Source organism: Cydia pomonella, chromosome 1 (assembly GCF_033807575.1).
Source record: "Cydia pomonella isolate Wapato2018A chromosome 1, ilCydPomo1, whole genome shotgun sequence".
Lineage (NCBI taxonomy): Eukaryota > Metazoa > Arthropoda > Insecta > Lepidoptera > Tortricidae > Cydia > Cydia pomonella.
The window spans coordinates 42,708,758-42,729,718 of NC_084703.1; the positions used below are offsets into that span (position 1 = coordinate 42,708,758).

The window sequence follows — 20,961 nt, forward strand, 5'->3', positions numbered from 1 at the left end:
ATAACAGTATGACATTTATTTGTTTCTTGTGTAAAGTTCGACGCCCGATTTTTTCCCTCAGAAAATTCATAGAAATGACCAAATCCATAATCTGCTTAACGATTTGTTGTCGACATCTGCTTAACGACTCAACATAGACGGCTAAAAGTGGTAAAGGTAGCCACGGGGTAGCAAGATATCACTTATATCTTAATCTACGCGCTCGAAGTAACTAAAAAAGTAAAAACAGCCCCTCTCGAGCTGTCGGACTAGTGGGACTCTAATCTTTGGGACCTGCACAGTTAAAATAAATCTACACTGGCATCTATTAAGCATATCTACATCTACAGCCCGTTTGACGACAAAAATGTCGAGGATTACAAAATTGTTCTATGTCATTGTTTTGTATTCTGAGAACAATCCTTGCAAAACTAAGTAATACATATTTCCAGAAAAATATGTACTCTGTACTTTTTTTAAACCTACAGAAACAGAATCACGAGAACGCCGCCGCCGGGCAACGGCTAAAGGTTGAGGCGCCATCGCCGAAACGATGCCGCCATACCTTTGGCCTTTGATCTATTAGACAGTGCCACTTTTTGATATTTAACAAATTTAACACATATCAGTGAAAGAATAAGGATCAAAGTCAAATGTTTTAATCGTGTGTCGAAAGATGCTACAAAATTTTTCGACACACGATTTACAATCTAACCTCTATTTTAAATTCTCCGTGGTAGGGTGAATATCCCAAGCAATAAAATTTGATGGCAAGACTGAAAACGCTGGTGCAGAAAGTCAAAATAGTCATATACTTACTATTTTTTTTGGAAACATCTCTTAGCTATCGATCTCGGGCAAGAACTAATATTAAAATATTAAATAATTTAATCATTGAAAAAATAAAATAAATGTCCAATTTTTCATTCAGGTGGGTTGTCCGGAACCCAGTTATTCTTGTTTAATGCCGCATAACTCTAAAACTATACAAGATATCAAATTAGTTTTTAGTTCACTATAATACCATATTAATAAAGAACCCTTTAAAATATTACTTGCTTACTAACTCTTTAATAAACCCCCTTATTATGCGTAAAGAAATTTGTCCGGCAAAATAATCCTTATTACCGCGGACAAATTTCATCGACGCTGTAGGCCCTCAGTTTCAGTTTTTAATTCTCATGCAGCACTAGCAGCAGTATTCGTGAATCATAGTACAAATCAAACTTTTGTTATCTGACTCTCTGTCTCTCGAATAGGGACCGTGCGCGTTGGAGGGTCTGCCATCTTTTGGCCTGAATCGGAACAATAAACATGTAAATTTACACGTCACGTGTTTTCTTGTGCATAGTAGGTTCTGCCATCTTGTGGGCTACATCGGAACAAAAAACATCACATTTACGCCTCGCGCCAAAAATCTGACGGCTCCTGTGCTGCCTCCTACAGTTCATGCACGCTCCCTATACACAAGATTGATAATAAGGCAGATAACGAACTTTCTATTTTCGCGTTTCACGGTAGGCATTGCGATTGTGCCCCTTACATTAGTTTGCGTAATATTCCCTATTGGGATCATTTTGCCACCATCGATGATTGAATCGATTAGACGCGCATCATTATCTGTGCTAGTTAACTGTCACGAACGTCAGTAACGTCAGTTAAGTAGGACACTATCAAATGTCATTATAGTTTGTCAGTTCTGCTGCCGTATAACACTGTTATTTTTAATAAATATAATCTATTTCTAGTTAAACCGCGTCCTAACAAGAATGTCTGAAGAAACTAAAAAGCGGAAAATTTCCGATGCCGAACCCGGTAAGTTGCCCAATACACCTAACCTACATTTCTATTTGTTTACGATGCTCACTAACTTTACATGAATTCCAGAGGCTTCGGCGCCGCCTTTGAAGATGCCTCACATCCAGTGTCCGTACCTGGATACTATAAACCGTCACGTACTGGATTTCGACTTTGAGAAGTTATGTTCTGTGTCGTTGACTCGGATAAACGTGTACGCTTGCCTCATATGCGGGAAATATTTCCAGGTTAGTGAACAGGAACAGTGGTCGCCACTGAAAAATCCCAGTATCTTATTCTATGTATATATCCTCATGTCTGATGGTTGAGACCTTCCTAAGCCAAATAGCTCTCAATCTCAATAACAAATGATTTTGAAAATGGAATTATCAGCTAGCTAATAATAAGTTAGCGATGAATTTTCTGGCTTAGTAGGGCAGCATAAGCCACTCTGTTATAGTGTTTCCATGTGTGAAACAAACGCAAGTAGTTGGAAAAATCAACACCAAAGTCGAAATGATGGACCACTAGTGCACTCTGCAAGATCATCTTATAGAAAAGTTTCAAATTTTCTAGATAAGATGGGTGTAGATGTAGAGATTCACTTGAAAAAATGGGCAAGATACAAAGTTGTAATATTTTGTACATAATTGTATATTTTTCATTGGGTTTTCTAGTTTTATAAGTAGGTACTTCTGCTAGAAAGAAAATAATGGACATGTGCAAGGTTGGGAGACCTTAACATAAAAGGCGAAAAGGATGATAGTTTCATGCCAAAGGGGAATGGAAAGGAGTACTAAAACAAAAAAAAATCGCAGATTAACAATGTAAATATTTTTTGTTTTTATTATTATGGATTTGCACAAAGTGACACCTGATTCTATGAATTATTTGGAAAGGATATGCTTAAAAAAGGAAAGATAGATAAGATCAGGCATTCTACAATCACAAACAAGACTAAGATTATAGAGCCACTAAGCCAGGCCCAAAAGCGAAAAAGGAGACGGGCTCCAGGACGCAGGTGGACCTTACCAGCGACAGACGGGAAAAGAAAAAGAAGACGGCCATTGCCATGCTACGCTGGGCTGATGACATAATTAAAGTAGCGGGGGCCAACTGGATATGGGAGGCCCTAGATTGCAAAAAATGGATTAATCAAGAGGGTTCTGGTGTAATTTTAAATATAAGATTTAAATCTTAGATTAAGTTGTAAACATTTTATATTTTTGTTCTGTTACCCATGTGATTACTGGTTAGTGCTGAATGGGTTAAAGAAAGTTTTACATTTCATTATGAATTTTAGTTGAGTAATGCAGTTGAATGTAATAAATCTTACATTATGGTCTTCCGTTAATTTTCTTTTCTACATTGACTTATATTGCACATGTTTGTACCATTTAGGTTTTCGTGAAAAAATGTGTTATGACTGAAGACAAAATTAATTTCATATTTACCATTTAAGTACTTTTCGGTCGAAGAAATCATTGTGAGGAAACCAGCAGATAGATCGTGTCTTTCATGAAGACGCGTGTCTTGACTTGTATTGTCATGTTATTAAAGGTTAGATTCGACATATCTGGGCGTCATCGTGGATGACACGAACTATAAATCTGCTAAGAAACTCAATGATGCATGTATGTGTATGCCTATTCCATATTGGTCTAGCATGGTAAGGTATAATTAAACATTCTATAGTATTTAATTAGAAATTTTATTTCACTCAAAAATTACGGTTTTTTGTTCTCACTGCACCCACCTTGAAGTTTTTCTGTTTTGCCTTATGGTCGACTGGTCGAGAATGCCTATTGGCATTAAGTCCGCCTGTTGTACTCTTTTTTATGTTCAATAAAGTTTAAAATAATAAGTAATAATAATGATAAAGCATAAACACTCTTACACAGTGAGACTACAGAAGACTACAATACAACACAGGCGTCTTAATTTGAAGAACTCTTCTCGTTTTTACGAGACTCGGCTCAAAAAAAATTGCGAGTCGTTTAAGCTGCAAGTTGAGTCTTATATTGAGTCTTTTTAGTTCAACAAAAGGGGAAATAAGCATTGCATGATGTATCTAGTCCATGAATTTTACATAAAGAGAATGCATTCTGATTTTTTTTTGTAATTAAATGAGAGTTCTCTGAAAAGGACTTGTCTACAAAACACTTTGAGTCTCAAACAAGTTAAAAAGAACTCGAGTTTGGTGGGAGTCTAAAAAACTGAGTGTACTCTAATAGCAGAGGACTAAAAGGACTCGAATCTTAACCAACACTACCATGTCCAGCAGTGCAAATAAATTAGTGACATTCTTGCAGGGAAGGGGCACCAATACTCACGCCTACACCCATTCTGTGGCTGATGGGCACCATGTGTTCCTCAACCTGCACACACTCAAGTTCTACTGCTTGCCGGACAACTATGAGGTTATTGGTAAGTTAAAAACATGATAAGCTTTTTTCAAGTAAGGTCTGTGTGGCATACAGGTAAGTCTGGGTGACCTTAACATTGAAGCCTGTTTACACATAGATTAGTGTTTATTGTGAGTTGTACATTTACTACTTATTTATTTAATAAGATACGGCGGTATTCTTAAGAATAATCCTAGCCCCACAAAACTCAACTATGAATTTAACTGTGCGGTCATAAGTCTCTAGTTATATAACTAAAATCACTTATATTACGTAATTCCTACAATGTATGGTAAGTAATGTTTTTTTAACATAGATTTAAATCTAGTCTTATCATTTTCACGTCTTATGGCCTCTAATAGCGTTTAGAGGCAAATGTATGAACTCACAATATACACTTTTCAATGTGTAAACAGGCCCCAAAGTAAAGGCCAGCCATGCTGTACCAGCAGCCACACTTAGATATATATATTGGCCTTATGCATGGAGTAATTGTTAGTGATATTGTCTAAAAAACTGTAAGCTCAAATTCCGGTAAGGGCTAGTTTTATCTTTGTAACTGCTATTTATTTCTGAATTTTGAAGTATATATATGCATTTACAAAATCCACTTGTTTAAGATTGTCTCAAAATAGTCATAATACTTATCCATATTGTATTTATTTATTTTTGTGTTTATTTCTTCAGACGTTTCTAGGAAATGCTGGTTAATAGGGATGTGATTTAAAGGATACTTAGCACTAGCTGGATACATGCTTTTTCTTTATTTTTGAAATAGGCTTTGTAAGATTTGTAGTGCATCCATGGGCAACAAAGGTGTAAACTTTATATTCAAAAGAATACAAAATGATATTTTAACGAATATCTAATAACAAATAAGCTACAGAAAATGAATTTACAGTATTTTACATTTAAATTTACTGCAGACAACTCTATGAAATGGACTATATATATCATAAGGGTTAACACGTAAAGGGTAAAGGTCTCAACATAATGTAACAATTCGCAGATTCATCACTGAACGACATCAAGTACGTGCTGAACCCGGTGTTCACCCCGGAGCAGATCCAGCAGATGGACTCGAACACCAAGCAGTCGCGCGCCATCGACGGCACCATGTACATGCCGGGGATCGTGGGGCTCAATAACATCAAGGCGAACGATTACTGCAATGTCATCCTACAGGTAACACCTGCTCACAGCTGATTGACATGCACCCTTATTGCAATGAGATACAGTCTAACACTGGTCAAGTATCAACACCAAGCAGTGCACGCCATCGATGGTACCATTTACGTGCCGGGGATCGTGGGGCTCAACAACATCAAGGCAAAATATTACTGCAATATCATCATGCAGGTAAAGCCATGCCACATAGATCATGAATAAAGCTTACGATAACGTAAAGTAAAAATTACAATTCAACCACATATAAAGATTTGTTAATATACGTCATTTAGCTTATCGCTTCATAACATTGTAGGGAACTTATGATATAGACGTAGATACAAATTATTTATTGTCAGGTAACTTAGGTTAAATTGATTTGACGATTTCTCTCAGGATAAGAACACATGATTAGGATGCGTTCACCTGCAACCCCACGGTGTCAAAAAGCAAGCCCCTGAACCGCCTGTACTTAACACCAAATAGCCAAGACTCTTTTTGGTGACTTATGCATTTGCTTTCGGAAAGTATCATTTGTAGGTGAAATAACGTTCAAATGAAGATCGTAAATGATCGACAGAACTCATTACTAAAACGGGGTATTCTACTCGGGTTCGGGCTTACTATTGCTATTGTCTTATGATAAACGGAAGCGTCCGTACTTTTTGGTACAGATAGTTCAACAAATACTAATTTCCAGTGCCTCTCCCAAGTGAGGCCCCTGCGTAACTACTTCCTCCGCGAAGCAAACTACGCCAACGTGAAGCGGCCGCCGGGCGACTCGCTCTTCCTGCTCGTGCAACGGTTCGGCGAACTGATACGCAAGCTGTGGAACCCGCGCGCGTTTAAAGCGCACGTATCGCCGCACGAGATGCTGCAGGCGGTCGTGCTGTGGTCAAAGAAGAGGTTCCAGTTCATTAAGCAAAGTGAGTAATTGTTTGAGCAACGGTTCAGCGAACTGATACGCAAGCTGTGGAACTTACACGCGGTTAATTGACCCTTTGGCGAACTAAAACGCATGAAAAAGGTACTGCAAGTTCATTATGCAGATTGACTACACTTACTTGTAGCCATTGTCACCATTGTTATTTGAAGCTCTGTGTAGAAATGTCCTAATTGCGGTCTATTTCATCGGTAAAATATAATTATGAATACAGACCAGGCGAAGGAATAAAAGAATCAACGCATGATCTTAAGTGAGTAATGTTGTGTCTAGACGGCTGTTTAAACTTAAGCATTATACATATTCGATTTCAATTGAAAGCTTAGAGTATTAGAATTTACATTGTTATTAATTATAATATTACTCATTTGATTAAATTTTCTAACTCAGCAATTCCCTGCTATGGGTCGCGTCCCGTTGGTGAGTGGCGAGCGAATATTGAGTGGGCCGTGGGCCTTGTAACTACTAGGGAATCTGTGCGTGTTCAATAATATTATATTCCCTCTTTTTTAAGACGGCCAAGAGGTGGGTCCCTTTGGTAGTTTTGTTTGGTGGGTCGAAGCCCAGTCTACTTTGGGACTGTTATAACTACAGATAAACATGCATGAATATTACTTACACATCATGTTAATAATGCTGAATGAATTATTTTATCTACCAATTTTATTAAACGTATCTGTTTTAATTATGCGCCTTGCGAAATGCTGTAGATGTGTTAATATTCGATCTGCTGTTGCTGCACCAACTGCCTACATTTGCTTAGTTTACCATATGACCAATTTTAATAATAGTTTATTTAGCGATGCTCTCGACGAATCTGAAATTATTACATATGATGATTTTAAATTATTATTTTTATTGATTTATTAACAGAACTACAATCTACTACTTGTCTTAACAAACAATAGATATTATTTAACTTGTCTTGCAGTCTCCTGTTATAGCTGACAGATCTGATAGCCAGCTTCTTGTGCACTGGACCTGGGTATACTCAGTGGTAACTACATACACATGACTCACGTGAGTTTAAGTAGTTATTACTGGTGTATGTGGCTGGCTCCAGTTAAACATTATAATATTTAATTTTAAATTAAAGTTAGTATAATAATAACCTAATTTTTTGTGTGCTTAAGGAATTAAGTTAAAACTAACAGTGTATGGACCAAGGTCTGAAATAAGTATTTTTTTATACATGATGATGAGACTGATGAGTACTTCTTCTGTACTCTAATACAGTCAAAGTCAAAAGTAGCGGATCAGACGATGCACCAAAAGTATCTACAATTTTCTAATAGCTTAACAAAAAGATACAATTGTCTGTATGTAAAACAATTAGACTGCGGCAGATACTTTTGAGCACGAATTGTAGAGATACTCTATTTGGTTAAGTATTCGATGCTGACTGTACCATACTTATAGGGTCCGTGCGTGTTGGAGGGTCTGCCATCTTGTGGCCTAAATCGGAAACATAAACTATACATTGACACTTCACGCCAAAGCAAGATCTGCCCTCTATAGGTCAAGTACGTTTTCTTGTGCATTGTAGGTCCTGCCATCTTGTGGGCTACATTGATAACTTAAACTTGACATTTACACTTCGCGCCAATAAACAGCGGGCTCCTGTGCAGTGCCTACGGTTCATGCACGTTCCCTATTCTATGAACTTGTAAAACGGCCCTAGCATTACAAATATTGGAAATAATAATTTTATCCACTAATGAAATATTATCAAAACTGCATTTGTACACATTTAAGAAACCGTTGGTGATATTTTCAGGTGATCCCGTGGACTTCCTCTCCTGGTTCCTCAACTCCCTGCACATGGCGCTCAACGGCACCAAGAAGGCGGACAGCTCCATCATATACAAGTCGTTCCTCGGCCACATGAGGATATACACGAGGCAAGTAGACCGGAGACACCTCAGACAGGAGCTGAAACTAGTAATGCAGCGACAGAGATGTGAAAAATAGTTTATAAAAAGTATTTAAATACAAAATACAAATACTTCCTTGATATACTATTTCAAATGCAAAATACAAAATAGTTTTCAAATTTGTATTTAAAATACTAAATACAAAATAGGTATTTTCAAAATGCTTTTTTAAAATACAAAATACTTTGCGATAAAAGGTACTCTTAAATAGTGAATACCTAGTCTGAATTAAAAAGTTAGTACAGCTCGGAATTTACAAGTTGGAAAGGCTGTCTTTATTCTTTAAAAATAGTGTGTATATCAGTCCTGTAGAGTGCAAATTTTGTGTCTCCTCATGTTTACCGGTTGAATGGATTTTTAAGTGACGGTTTTTAATACTCAATTATTAAAAGCATTAATTTAGATTTGTAATGTTTTACAGCTTGTATATACCTCTCGTTGGTTGGTGAAAACGTCTCGTTTGTGTTTCACCAGGGCAGAAAAGTTTGTTTACCTCTCGTGCCTTGAAACCCTTGCAACGCTTAAGATTCCACATTTTTAATCTCTCGTTACGCTTGTGGTCATTTGCGGCGTTACTAAACAGATTCACCGGTTCCATGTTAAAATAATAAATAAATAAATAAATATTATAGGACATTATTACACAAATTGACTAAGTCCCACAGTAATAAGCTCATTAAGGCTTGTGTAGTGGATATTAGACAATGATATATATAAATATTTATAAATACTTAAATACATATACATAAGGTCGATATTTAAACGATAGATACAATAACAGCTTCGACAGGAAAACATAACTAAGTATGTAATAATGGTATTATTAAGTAAACGCGGATCGGTCCGCGCGATCTCGCCAACTAATACATAAACCCTAGTTAGAGGTTTTCAATAGTGGCTTATTGTGTTAAACCCTGTTTCAAAAAATTCATAGTGCATAAATAAACTAAAAAAAAAAACAAAACATAGAAAACACCCATGACTCAGGAACAAATATCTGTGTTCACACAAATAAATGCCCTTACCAGGATTTGAACCCGGGACCATCGGCTTCATAGGCAGGGTCACTACCTACTTTACCTAATAAAAAGTATTTTGTATTTTGAAAATAGAAAATAGGTCCCAAAAACTACTTGAAATAAAATACAAAATAGTTTTCTTTAAAAGGTATTTAAATATAAAATACAAAATAGGTATTTTGCATTTTGTATTTGCATTTTAAATACAAGTATTTCAAATAAGTCACATCTCTGTGCAGCGAGCCCTTATCAAAGGTCGAAAAACTCAGTGCCTTAAACTCAAAGGCCTATTGCAAACCCAGTCCAGTGGTATAAAACTACGAGTATTACTTTTTTGTGTATGATAGGGCAGGAGGATAGGGCATTCAACTATTAGGATACCCGGTCGTAAACAGGCGGGTTGTCGATCGCCTGTAGAATTCATTTAACTCAATTGCCTAGTGTCAAAGCTTCAAGTTAATGCCCCGGTGGCATTTCCTCACGATGCTCCTCAAATCTCCGTTCATCGCAGAAGGTCATTTAACGCTTTAGCCGCCGAATACTTCAAATGACGCGTGCGGCTTCGGCCCAATATCAACGTTCGTGCATTCCGACACCATTAGGGGCGTCACCAGTTGATGGGCTAGGGGGTGAAAGGTGGGGGGGCAGTTCATATGGCCGATGGCTAAGGTGATAAAGAAGGTCATACATTCTTCTTCTTTGTCGTCACACTCTTGTCAGAGTGATCGTGGTCTATCAGGACCGGTGGCAAGCTTCACAATCCGTCGCCATTCTTCCCGTACTGTAGCTCTTGTACATTTGTAGAGTGGTCTATTAAATGCATTTTTGACTATGTCTGACCAACGCATTGGTGACCTAACGCGCCTTGAGCTAAATTTGTTCTCCAGAGTTCTTTCCCCCCGAACACCTCTTGGCGACGCCCATGTTCACGCGGTATTTTTTTCTCCAGTTTGCTTATGTAATGGTGGTTCAATGATGTTCGAATATTGATAGGAAATTGCCACCCCCTGACGCGGACGACGCGGCCCGAGTGGACCTGAACAGCGACGAGTACAAGGAGCTGATAACGGAGTCCCCGTTCCTGTACCTGACGTGCGACCTGCCACCCACGCCGCTCTTCACCGACGAGTTCAGAGAGAATATTATTCCACAGGTCAGTGTTTGAAACTGAATAGAATAGATATGGTTTCTTAACTTGTTTGATTTGAGAACGATGCACAAATTAAGTCATTTTTAGGGTTCCCTAACCAAAGGGTAAAACTCGACCCTTTTACTAAGACTCCGCTGTCCCTCTGTCATGAGGCTGTATCTCATGAACCGTGTTAGTTAGACAGTTGAAATTTTCACAGATGATTTATTTCTGTTGCCGCTATAACAACAAATACTAAAAAAGTACGGAACCCTCGGTGGGCGAATCCGACTCGCACTTATCCAGTTTTTTACAGAATACAACGTTTTTGCTACAGCACAATATCAATCTTAAAAACTAAACATTAGATTGAAAAGAGCTAAGAAGAAGAGATTAGACTAATATTATTAGTGTGTTGTCGTGGAAACCCATACGATTTGAGTGTGTGTACTAATAATATTAGTCTAATACCGTTCGAGAAATGGGCCCCTGGTGTTATGCTTCAGTAGATTCCCACGAATAATTTTGCCATTAACACGGTAATACCTACCATTAATTTTTTTTTCTATACGCAGGTGAACCTCTACCAATTACTCTCCAAATTCAACGGACAAACGTCCAAAGAGTACAAGACGTACAAGGAGAACTTCCTGAAGCGGTTCGAGATCACGCAGTTGCCCCCCTACCTCATACTGTACATCAAGCGGTTCACCAAGAACACCTTCTTTGTCGAGAAGAACCCCACGGTTGTCAACTTTCCTGTCAAGTATGCATTCATTTTGTATTAAGATAAGTCTACTATAGAGTTTACAATATAACTCCGTATAAGATACATAGTCTAAGAAATAACTAGCTTCGAAAAATGTATGCTCGAATAGATGGGGATATGCCTTTGGCCTATATTCGAGTAGATGGCGACACTGTTTGATACTTAACACATATTAGTGAAACATATATTATATTAGTGAAACAACAAGGGTCAAATCGTCATATGTCATTCTGAGTGTTTTAATTCTGTCTCGAAAGATGGCAGTAAATTTAGCTGATTAAAATTTACTTTTACAATTTGTTTCACTTTGGTCGCGGGGACACCTACTATTATTTTTATATACTGTATTGTTAAGTATGCCTTCTGAGGAGCCTAAATCCTATTTACTTACTAGAAAGGTACGGACCAAGATATTTTTGCATAGGATTTGCAATGACAAAGTGTTGCGATGTCAACATTAATGTCAAATTACTAAAAATATGACTCTTGTAATTAACCTCACTCACTTTGTTTTATTCACATCGCCGCAAAGTTAGCTTAGACGGACTCTAGGCCGTTAAATACAATGTCTTTGTGCACGTATAGTGGAGCCGTTAACCACGTATAGTACGATGAATTTTATCGACAAATCACCCCCCATACCTGATTTTTCTCAACCATTTTAAAGTTTTATAGCTCCAAACACGACTGCAATTGGTTAATGTATCATTATCTGTCCATTTACCTGTCGCACATAAAAAAAAAAAATCATTCGATAGCTTATGAATTGGGACATAAATTTCAAGCATGAATGTCACAGAGAATTTTACACAATCGCTCGAGAAATAATAACAAAGATAAAAAAATTCTTCAAAAATTTACTTTTTTTTTACATATTATCTCTTTTTTTGAAAACGAGGTCGTTGACCTGTACTTTTTTTATTGTTAAATGATAGTACAGGATATCAGATAAAAGTTGACATGTAAATGATAGCTCTAGTTAAAACATTTCACAAGTTGCACGACTCCAAACAAGACCCTCTTTAATGAGCGTCAACTTAGTTCTAAGGAATAATTCTATTAACACTAAACTGTCGCGGGTATATATAGATCGTGTTATCCGCGTTGACGCTCAGAGTTGTCCAATCTAACCTAAAATAACATACGTTAAGAGTCAAAGCCCGCGTCCTCGTGAATTACACGATCTAAATTGAGCACAAAATGTGTATTTGTCACAGGAACGTAGACTTCGGCGACATCCTCACGCCGGAGGTGAAGGCGAAGCACAAGGGGCGCACGACATACGAGCTGGTCGGCAACATCGTGCACGACGGCGCGCCCGAGAAGGGCACCTACCGCGCGCACGTGCTGCACAAGCCCACGCAGCAGTGGTACGTCACTGACGACTGTCGTTACGTATTTCCATTGGTTGACTTTAACTCGTTACAGCAGAATTTGAAATTGAGGAATGTCAAATAAAGTTACTGCCAACTTTCGGCACACGATTAAAGCTTTTAGAACGCAATTTGACTTTGATCCTATATGTGTTAAATAATATCTAAAAGTAGCGCCATCTTAACGGGCATCGGCTAAAGGTTGTGGCGCTATCGCTCGAAACGATGCCGCCATACCTTTAGCCTATGATCTAATAAATGGCGCCTTTTTTTTGATATTTAACAAATTTAACACATCTCGGTGGAAGAATAAGGATCAAAGTCAAATGGTGTTCTAAAAGTTGTAATCATGTGTCGAAAGATGGCAGTAAATTTACGTAGCTACAAAGTTTTCTTTGACAATCCACCTCTATTTCAAATTCTTTTTGCTCAAAGAAAGTAGTTTTCTTTGGCTATACCATAGAAACTTGACAAACAATCTGGCTCGACGAGCACCTTTTTTGCGACAGTAGGTGTTATGTTTGTGAGGAAACAAGTAGTTTCCAAGTAGTACTACATCCATCCATCCACCATACTACATGCATCCGATCAAAACTACTGTTCCCAGAATGTATTCGTTTAAAAAATACATCTAGGTTCTAAATTTGATTAAAATATGTTATAGTTTCCGAGTAAAATGGTTGTGATATACTGACAGACGGGCGGACATGACGAAACTATAAGGGTTCCGTTCTTCCCATCTTGGCTACGGAACCCTAAAAATGGCCAACAGATGACTAAATATTCGATCCTTATCAATAGACTGGTCCACACAGAGCGAGCATACGCGTACAATTTCCTCGCACACAATCCGGCCGAGACACGTCTACACTAGCCGGTTTGTGCGCGAGGAAATTTCTTGCGTGGACCCGCCTAATTACACACAGACTAGATTAACGTTATCCTTGTTTAAGGTACGAAATGCAGGACCTCCACGTGACGAGCATCCTCCCGCAGATGATCACGCTCACGGAAGCCTACATCCAGATCTACGAGCTCAACCAAGACCCCAAACCTTAGGCAATAAAACCATCACTAAAATATAATCTTTATTTATTGAATTATTGCATATGCAAAGTCTGAAATTCCAGAACCATTTTGCGGACCTCGATGACCCTTACGCTTACAAATTATCGTGAATACCTAATGTTCCAATTAAATCCATTTAAATAATTATAATCATGTCACAAAATATATTACATTCAGTGTTTACTATATTAGACAGTTTGGGAAATATGTAATAATTGGAAAGCTTGGCTCTGGACCAGCTGCGCAACACATCAGGGTACTAAACTTTAGACCACACGTTTTCGTTCACGATAGACATGACTTATTTTACTTTAGATTCCGATTTACTGCGATATTTGATTAGGATACAATATTCCTCATTCAGTTTCGATTTTGGAGTGTAGAGGATCCATTACCTCGTGGCCCAACAGGACCTTTCATATAATAATAAAAGTAGAATTTATTTAATTGCGACAATTTTTCAACTAGATTTACCCTAAAATGGTGGGCGCTTTGACGATAACTTCGGTCAATTATTAGAATAAATAAATATTATTATAGGGACATTCTTACACAAATTAACTAAGTTCCACGATAAGCTCAAGAAGGCTAGAATACATAGAACACATCCATGACTCGGGAACAAATACCTGTGCTCATCACACAAATACATGCCCTCACCGGGATTCGAACCCAGGACCATCAGCTTCATAGGCAGGGTCACTACCCACTAGGCCAACTATCAATAAGATCAATTATTTTGCTACGGTAGCTTACATGGTATTCAAATATATGAGAATATTTAAGCATAAGCGCTTAAAACACAATTTTCATTATAAAATTAAATAATATTATGAATAATAACTTTCATCATTGCACAGAAAATCAAGGGTCTGCAATCTTCAGCAACTGATATATAATAATTAGTGTTGGCCAAACGTTAATTAGAATTGACCAGTAACCATTACAAATTGAACCGATACTGTAACCGTTTGGTACGGTTCAATTTGTCAATTCTAATTAACGTTCGGTCAACGCTGATAATAATAACACTAAAGTGTGTTTTAAGATCAATGGAGACTGGTTCTATGAGTCAACGGTGCTAGAGACAACACTTGCATCTTTCGTTCATGTATTACAATATGATTTTAAAGTTTGTACACCCTTGTGTTGCGTACCGAGGTGTGGTACTAACCAGCAGTTACTTTAGCTTGATTATAGACATTAAATACTATACCCATAAAAATCTTAATTTATTCATAGTCTTCAATACTATTCTGCCGCACTAAGTATAAGAACAATAACTCATTTTGAAATATCTTTCAATTGTATATTTCATTTTTTAGCATTAGAAAAAAATATATGAACAATCTTGAAAAACGCGTTTAAAAAATCAGCAACTATTACTTATGAAGTACAGAGTTGCAGGTCTTGTGCTTAGTGAGGCAGTATTTCATGATTATTTTGGTCTAAGGTTCCTTCCCGACTTGGCTATTAGGGATTGATGCGACGAAAGTATTGATAACTTACTGGCAGAGAGATACGTTCCGCTCTCGTGCATCCACACTATGAATGTGACGAATATTCGCATTATTTTAAACATTCGCATCGATATTCGCATTCCCATCAAATGAAGCTAATGTTTTGCGAATGCATGTGCGCAAGTCGTGTCCTGTCTCGTCGACTCGCGTATAGACAGTGTTCGCAAACTGTTTTCAAGTAATGCATTTAGAACTGTAGACATCATTTCTCAACACTATAACATCCCGTTCTAAGGGAATATATGGTTTATGTACTAACAGATTTTTTTCTAATTAGGAATGATAATAACAACTAAATATTCCCTAACATTTTGATTCGCATTCACATTCGCGAATGTAAAAAATGCGGCATTCGTGACATCCCTGATCCTCACCAATCAGTAAAAAATCTGCGTATAAAAAAAGAAATACCAAAGAAAATTTGAAATAGTGTTTGATTTTCAAAGAAAACTTTGTAGCCAGAGTAAATTTACTGCCATTTTTAGACACATGATTAAAACTTTTAGAAACCATTTGACTTTGATCCTATTCTTTCACTGATATGTGTTAAAGTTCAATATTTGACGTTCATAAGCGCATTGTAATATGCCTACTTGAATAATAAACTATCTTTATCTTTATCAAAAAGTGGCGCCATCTTACCGGGCATCGGCTAAAGGTTGTGGCGCCATCGCTCGAAACGATGCCGCCATACCTTTGGCCTTTGATCTATTGATACCACTATGTACTAGCTTCGAGTTTAAATCTAATAAATCAAAGGCCAAAGGTATATCAGCATTGTTTCGATCAAATGGCGCCATAACCTTTAGGTAATGCCCGGTAAGATGGCGCCACTTTTTGATATTTAACAAATTGAACACATATGATAAGGATAAGGATCAAAGTCAAATTACGTTTTAAAAGTTTTAATCGTGTTTCTAAAGATGGTAGTAATTTTACTCCGGCTACAAAGTTGACACCCACCTATTTCAAATCCTCTTTAGTGATACTGTACCGATATGTCAGGAAAGATCCCTATTAAATTGTCATATTTGAGTTTATTAGAAGCAGTTTTATGAATATAATCACATTTAAAGCCTGCCAAGTAGTATCACCCTAAGCTCCAGCCCAGCCATTAATGCCCCTCGCCCTTCTTGCCGGCGACGCGCTTGAACTCGCCCATGTTGGTAGTGGCGACCGGCGTGCCATAGAACGCCAGGTGGTCGATCTGCGTCACGTCGCCGCCAGACTGGTTGTCTTTGATGAACAGCTGGATGTTCTGGACGCTTTGGAACTTTACGAACTTGAGGGGGATCGGGTTGCCTTCCACGTCGTTTGGAGTGAGCCTGGGAAGTGGGAATGTTAGGTTAATGTATTACGAGTTAAGGGGCCCACTGATTACAGTCCACTGGACGGTATCGGCCTGTCAGTTCGGAACTGTCAACTTTTTGTTCTAATTGACAAGCCGATAGCGGACGGTTAACCAGTGGGCTCCTTTATAGTCCCCCCAACCCCAAACCAATCCGGCGTTTGATTGACGAGAGGTTTGACTGCCCATATTTGAGGTGTTGTGATGATATGCATGTTTCTAGAAGTACTTATTATTTAGGTACTTCTAGAATAGAAATAGCTGCCTTAGTAATTATTTAGTGATAAGTCTGTACATAACGGAAGCCCAGAAATCCCAACTCAAGATTTGCCAGCAAGCAATGGAGTGCAGCATACTAGGAGTTTGCAGTTCTTAATAATTTGGGGGGACATATGTCCAACAGCGTAGTTGACTAGAAGTACTCACTCCAAGTCCTGCACGGAGGTGTTCCCAGAGGCCTGGTCGAAGTCCAACGTGCGCGGCTGGTTGATGAACAGCTTCACGGACTTGGGGCCCTTGTCAGCGGGACCCTTGATCTTCACAGAGTGCAGCTTCACCAACTGAAACAACACATTTTAGCTGTTATTTGAACCGAGTTAGAGGCAGGAGACAGACCACTAATTTTATGAATAAACCTACCGATTTTAGCCGATATAAGTTACTGCAGAGTGCTAACTTTCGGAAACAGAAGAGATAACCTATTCACTAATACCTGTCAATAAACTATAATTATGTGTTGTTGTATGAATGAAGCTACTAGTAGATTTCACTTCATAGCACCATTTTTAAAACAGCAGAGAGCAGCATAGCAGCATTTTTAAATTAAAACATCTTGCACCGAATTTTACTTGGTTGAATGAGATGTTATGATGCATCATCTCATCACAGTGGCTGGTGAGATATCAGAGTATGAATCTAAAGTCTCAGGTCCGACTAAGATCTTTACCTGGTTGAAAGCAATGTTAATGATGAGCTGCTCATCACAGTCGCTGGCGAGGTAGCCGCCGCCGCTGGTCAGGGCGTGCGCCAGCGGGTGCTCGTCGGCCTCGTTGAGGCACTCGCATTCACTCTTGGTGATGAAAGTTCCGAGGTCCATCTGCAATGGTTTATAAATAATATAGGTACTGGGGACACAAATCATGTATATGCACCTGTATTGCCAATAAATTGGTTTTGGATTCTAATATGGTGACCAATATATAAATATAATATAATAAGGTGTATTAAAATACAAAAACGTTTAAATTGTTATGAACACTTTATGTAATTAATTACCCCTCTGTTCTGTCCTGCTTATCGCAAATGCAGTACGGACGCATGTACGCCGTACTTGGATGAAAAAAATCGTTTAAATAAGTCTTTATTTTAGTCTTTATTAAAGAATAACAAGAATTAAATAATTGCATGAGTTTTCCAATGTGATTACTGTAGTGACCTTACATGTTTTTTAAAAGTAAAGGCCAAAAGGATTTTTTTTTCTTTATATAGTAGAAACTGATTAATGGAAGAAACCTATACAACTTTAGGGTTGTTTTTCCATGATGGATCCGAAATGTATGGGAAGATCCGTGGATCCGCATAATTTCGTACATTTCGGATCCAGATTGCAAACCCAACTTTCAGGTTATATATAGTGCTTAAGAACATCGTTTTTTTTCTTCTTCATTTTATTAGTTGTGTTTGGTGGTCAAATGGTAAAAGTACACAGTAACTTACATGGCCGGCAACTGCATTGTCCTCGTCACCAGCATCGTCAGATCCATAGTAGTGTCTCACTTTGCTCTCCAAAGTCGCCGGGTCAGCCCCCTGTAGCCGGTCAATCTTTGTCTGAAACATATTTATTATGAAATAGGAGGCAGACGATCATGACAACTGATATGGCCTATATTCAGTAGTTTTAATAGACCTCTGGGCAGCTAGATATTACGAGAAATTACACCAGCATGACGAAGTTTTCCAAGGATTGTGACAACTGCAGTGAGATAGTATTAACTACAGGAAGGAAGTTACCCCAAGTTGCCTGACCGACTGACCGGAGTCGGTAGAAGAAAATGGTTTGAGCCCTACACCCCAGCAGGGGGTAACAGTGGAAAGAAGAAGACAGGAAGATAGTGGAAGAGACTAAGGGTGGGTTGCACCAAACTGTCTGTCAACGGTAAAGCAACGGTAAAATTTTATTGTATGTAATATTTCAAAGTAAACCTCAGTCCAGTGTGGTTGGTGCAACTGTCCGTTAGACTCACAAAGGGTTGCCAAATTTAGTATTTCACTGTATCATAGAGAAACAAGCAAGCATAGAGTGCTCACTCCATACATCAGTTTTCTCGCCAAAACGCTTATTATTTTCATAGTTGACATCAAGTAGACGATTTATCAGTACTGCTACTTGACACTAGATGTCATGGGTGTCACGACAGACTAACTGAAAATTGCAGTCCATTAACCTCAGCATTACCATAAAAAGAAAAGTATTCAACACATGTATCTTACCCTACATTACATATGGATGTGAGACATGGGCTCAACAAAGAGCACCGGGACAGGCTTAAATACTGCCAGAGGTCTATGAAACGAAGCATGACGGGAACACACAGACAGACAAAATAAGAAATGAAGACCTGAGACAAAAAACAAAAGTGACAGACATACTCACTAAAATAGATCCGCAGAAGTGGAGATGGACTGGCTACATGTTAAGAGACAGGTAGGAAAAATGGAGCAAAATCATAAAAAATTGGTATCCAAGGGCTTGCACACTGAGCCAGAGGAGACCTCAAACAAGATGGGAGGATGAACTCAAACTGATAGCGTCCCCGAACTGGAGAAGAGTGGCTCACGACAGACCCTAATGGGAAGAGCTGGAGGCCTGTGCTAAGCGGCACACTGAGTTAAGAGACTAACAACTACTCCAACTCAGAATAAAAGGGCTTAATAGATAGATAGTACCAATATATCCGCTAGATGTCGACTATGAACATAATAAGCATTTTGGTAACATTACTGATGTATGGAATGAGCAACCCATTTTACCTATTTCTCTATGACTGTAGAGCCAGACCAAGATAAGTTGGCAGATATTTTCATAGCCCAGACAGTGCAAGTGTCAAGTAAACATCATAATTTCATAGAGATTTGGAGTTTAAAATAATATGTGCACTACCTGGGCAATCAAAATCACTACCAAATGATCTTGGTCTGACTGTATAATATTCGCAAGGCATCTACAGAATTTGACACTATTCTACATATTCTTCAAAAGAAATAAGGCAAATCAGGTCCAGTTAAAATTTTATATTTTAATCGTGAATTTTCATCACTATACCACAAGGTTCCTGAATAGGTGGGTCCACACAGAGCAAGCATATGCGCGAGGCAATTTCCTTGCGCGTGTGTTCACTCCGTGTGGTCCCACCTAATCTCATGATAAATGATCTCCTTTCATGTATCTCTTATTATATAGCAATCTTACTGAGTAAGACAATTTATTTCAAATAAGACTGAAGTCTTATTACCTCAGCATCTGCTTTATCAGTGTCCGATTTTTTTTAATAAATGAATTACGCGCATGTAACACCTCTGGAGTTGCAGGCGTCCATAAGATACGGTGACTGCTTACCATCAGGCGGGCCGTATGCTTGCTTGCCAACGTCGTGGTATAAAAAAAATACTTTAAAGCATACTCACTCTATTTCTGTAAAAAACGAAAGTAGGCATAGCGCTGATGCCTTGCGCGGCCGCCGTCTCTGCACAGCGGTCTACGTCCACCTTTAGGAACACCGCCCTAGGGAACTTCGCTGGCAGTTGCTCAAAGAAAGGCGCGATCCTCTGGCAAGGAGGACACCTGCGAACATTACAACTTGTTACTAACACCGTTCAACCACGATGACTCCGTAGTTTTGAAACTTCTAGGTTACAACTCACCAAGTCGCCGTGAAGTCCACGACAACCAGCTTCGTGCCGGCGTTGGCCATTTCGTGTTGGAAATGACCCTCATTCTCAATTACTGTAGCTAGACCCATAATTTATATAAATATAATCAGAAGCAAGCGCCCGACTTCGAACGACAACAATCAGGGAATGATACTTCAAAATGGTTGACAGACGCCATGCTTGTGTTGCCAGTAAATTTATGTCGTGTCATTTTAACGGTGTTGCTAGGTATCATATTCTATGAGCATAGACAATTTTGGAAATCGATCATAGATGGTAATATCGTATAGATGTGCTATGCTATACCGCGTGCGACCGTGAGGGATAGAAAATACAAATGCGACAAAATGAAAAAAACATGTTTTAACATTCCTGACAACATACCTAAAACAAACCTACGTACTTTGGTCGGGTTATTTGTTCTTCTTCTTCTTCTCCCGAGCCTATTTCCCATGTCTCTTGGGGTCGGCCCTCCTAGTCCTAAAACGCCATTCTGGGCGTTTTTGTGCAATTTCGGATTTTAAATCCGTCGTCTTCATGTCCTTGGAAATGGTTCCCATCCAGGTCGTCGGACGGGTTA

At 38.5% G+C, this 20,961-nt stretch overlaps 2 protein-coding genes across 2 annotated transcripts; one reads left to right on the top strand and one right to left on the bottom strand.

Moving 5' to 3' along the window:
• Window positions 1–1,629: 1,629 nt before the first annotated feature.
• Window positions 1,630–13,600, top strand: LOC133524369 (ubiquitin carboxyl-terminal hydrolase 39). The gene is made up of 10 exons (XM_061860354.1): window positions 1,630–1,794; window positions 1,867–2,024; window positions 4,089–4,203; window positions 5,191–5,366; window positions 6,049–6,274; window positions 8,069–8,192; window positions 10,238–10,397; window positions 10,949–11,139; window positions 12,360–12,512; window positions 13,469–13,600. The coding sequence occupies exons 1-10, from the start codon at window positions 1,749–1,751 to the stop codon at window positions 13,572–13,574; spliced, it is 1,455 nt and encodes a 484-aa protein (XP_061716338.1). The 5' UTR covers window positions 1,630–1,748; the 3' UTR covers window positions 13,575–13,600.
• On the bottom strand, window positions 13,591–20,550 carry LOC133524336 (thioredoxin-like protein 1). The gene is made up of 6 exons (XM_061860305.1): window positions 20,373–20,550; window positions 20,136–20,292; window positions 18,168–18,278; window positions 17,398–17,547; window positions 16,878–17,011; window positions 13,591–16,428 (listed from the first exon to the last, which is right to left on the bottom strand). The coding sequence occupies exons 1-6, from the start codon at window positions 20,468–20,470 to the stop codon at window positions 16,218–16,220; spliced, it is 861 nt and encodes a 286-aa protein (XP_061716289.1). The 5' UTR covers window positions 20,471–20,550; the 3' UTR covers window positions 13,591–16,217.
• Between the last annotated feature and the right edge of the window lie 411 nt (window positions 20,551–20,961).

What these genes read in the sequence shown, in the direction of transcription:
- LOC133524369 (XM_061860354.1), top strand. Translation starts at nt 1,749, where the DNA reads ATGTCTGAAGAAACTAAAAAGCGGAAAATTTCCGATGCCGAACCCG. An exon ending in GGACAACTATGAGGTTATTG is followed by an intron (nt 4,204 to 5,190) that starts GTAAGTTAAAAA and finishes AACAATTCGCAG; the next exon opens with ATTCATCACTGAACGACATC. An exon ending in ACTGCAATGTCATCCTACAG is followed by an intron (nt 5,367 to 6,048) that starts GTAACACCTGCT and finishes ACTAATTTCCAG; the next exon opens with TGCCTCTCCCAAGTGAGGCC.
- LOC133524336 (XM_061860305.1), bottom strand. Translation starts at nt 20,470, where the DNA reads ATGGGTCTAGCTACAGTAATTGAGAATGAGGGTCATTTCCAACACGAA. An exon ending in TCGTTTTTTACAGAAATAGA is followed by an intron (nt 18,279 to 20,135) that starts GTGAGTATGCTT and finishes AATATGTTTCAG; the next exon opens with ACAAAGATTGACCGGCTACA. An exon ending in TTAACATTGCTTTCAACCAG is followed by an intron (nt 17,012 to 17,397) that starts GTAAAGATCTTA and finishes GTGTTGTTTCAG; the next exon opens with TTGGTGAAGCTGCACTCTGT.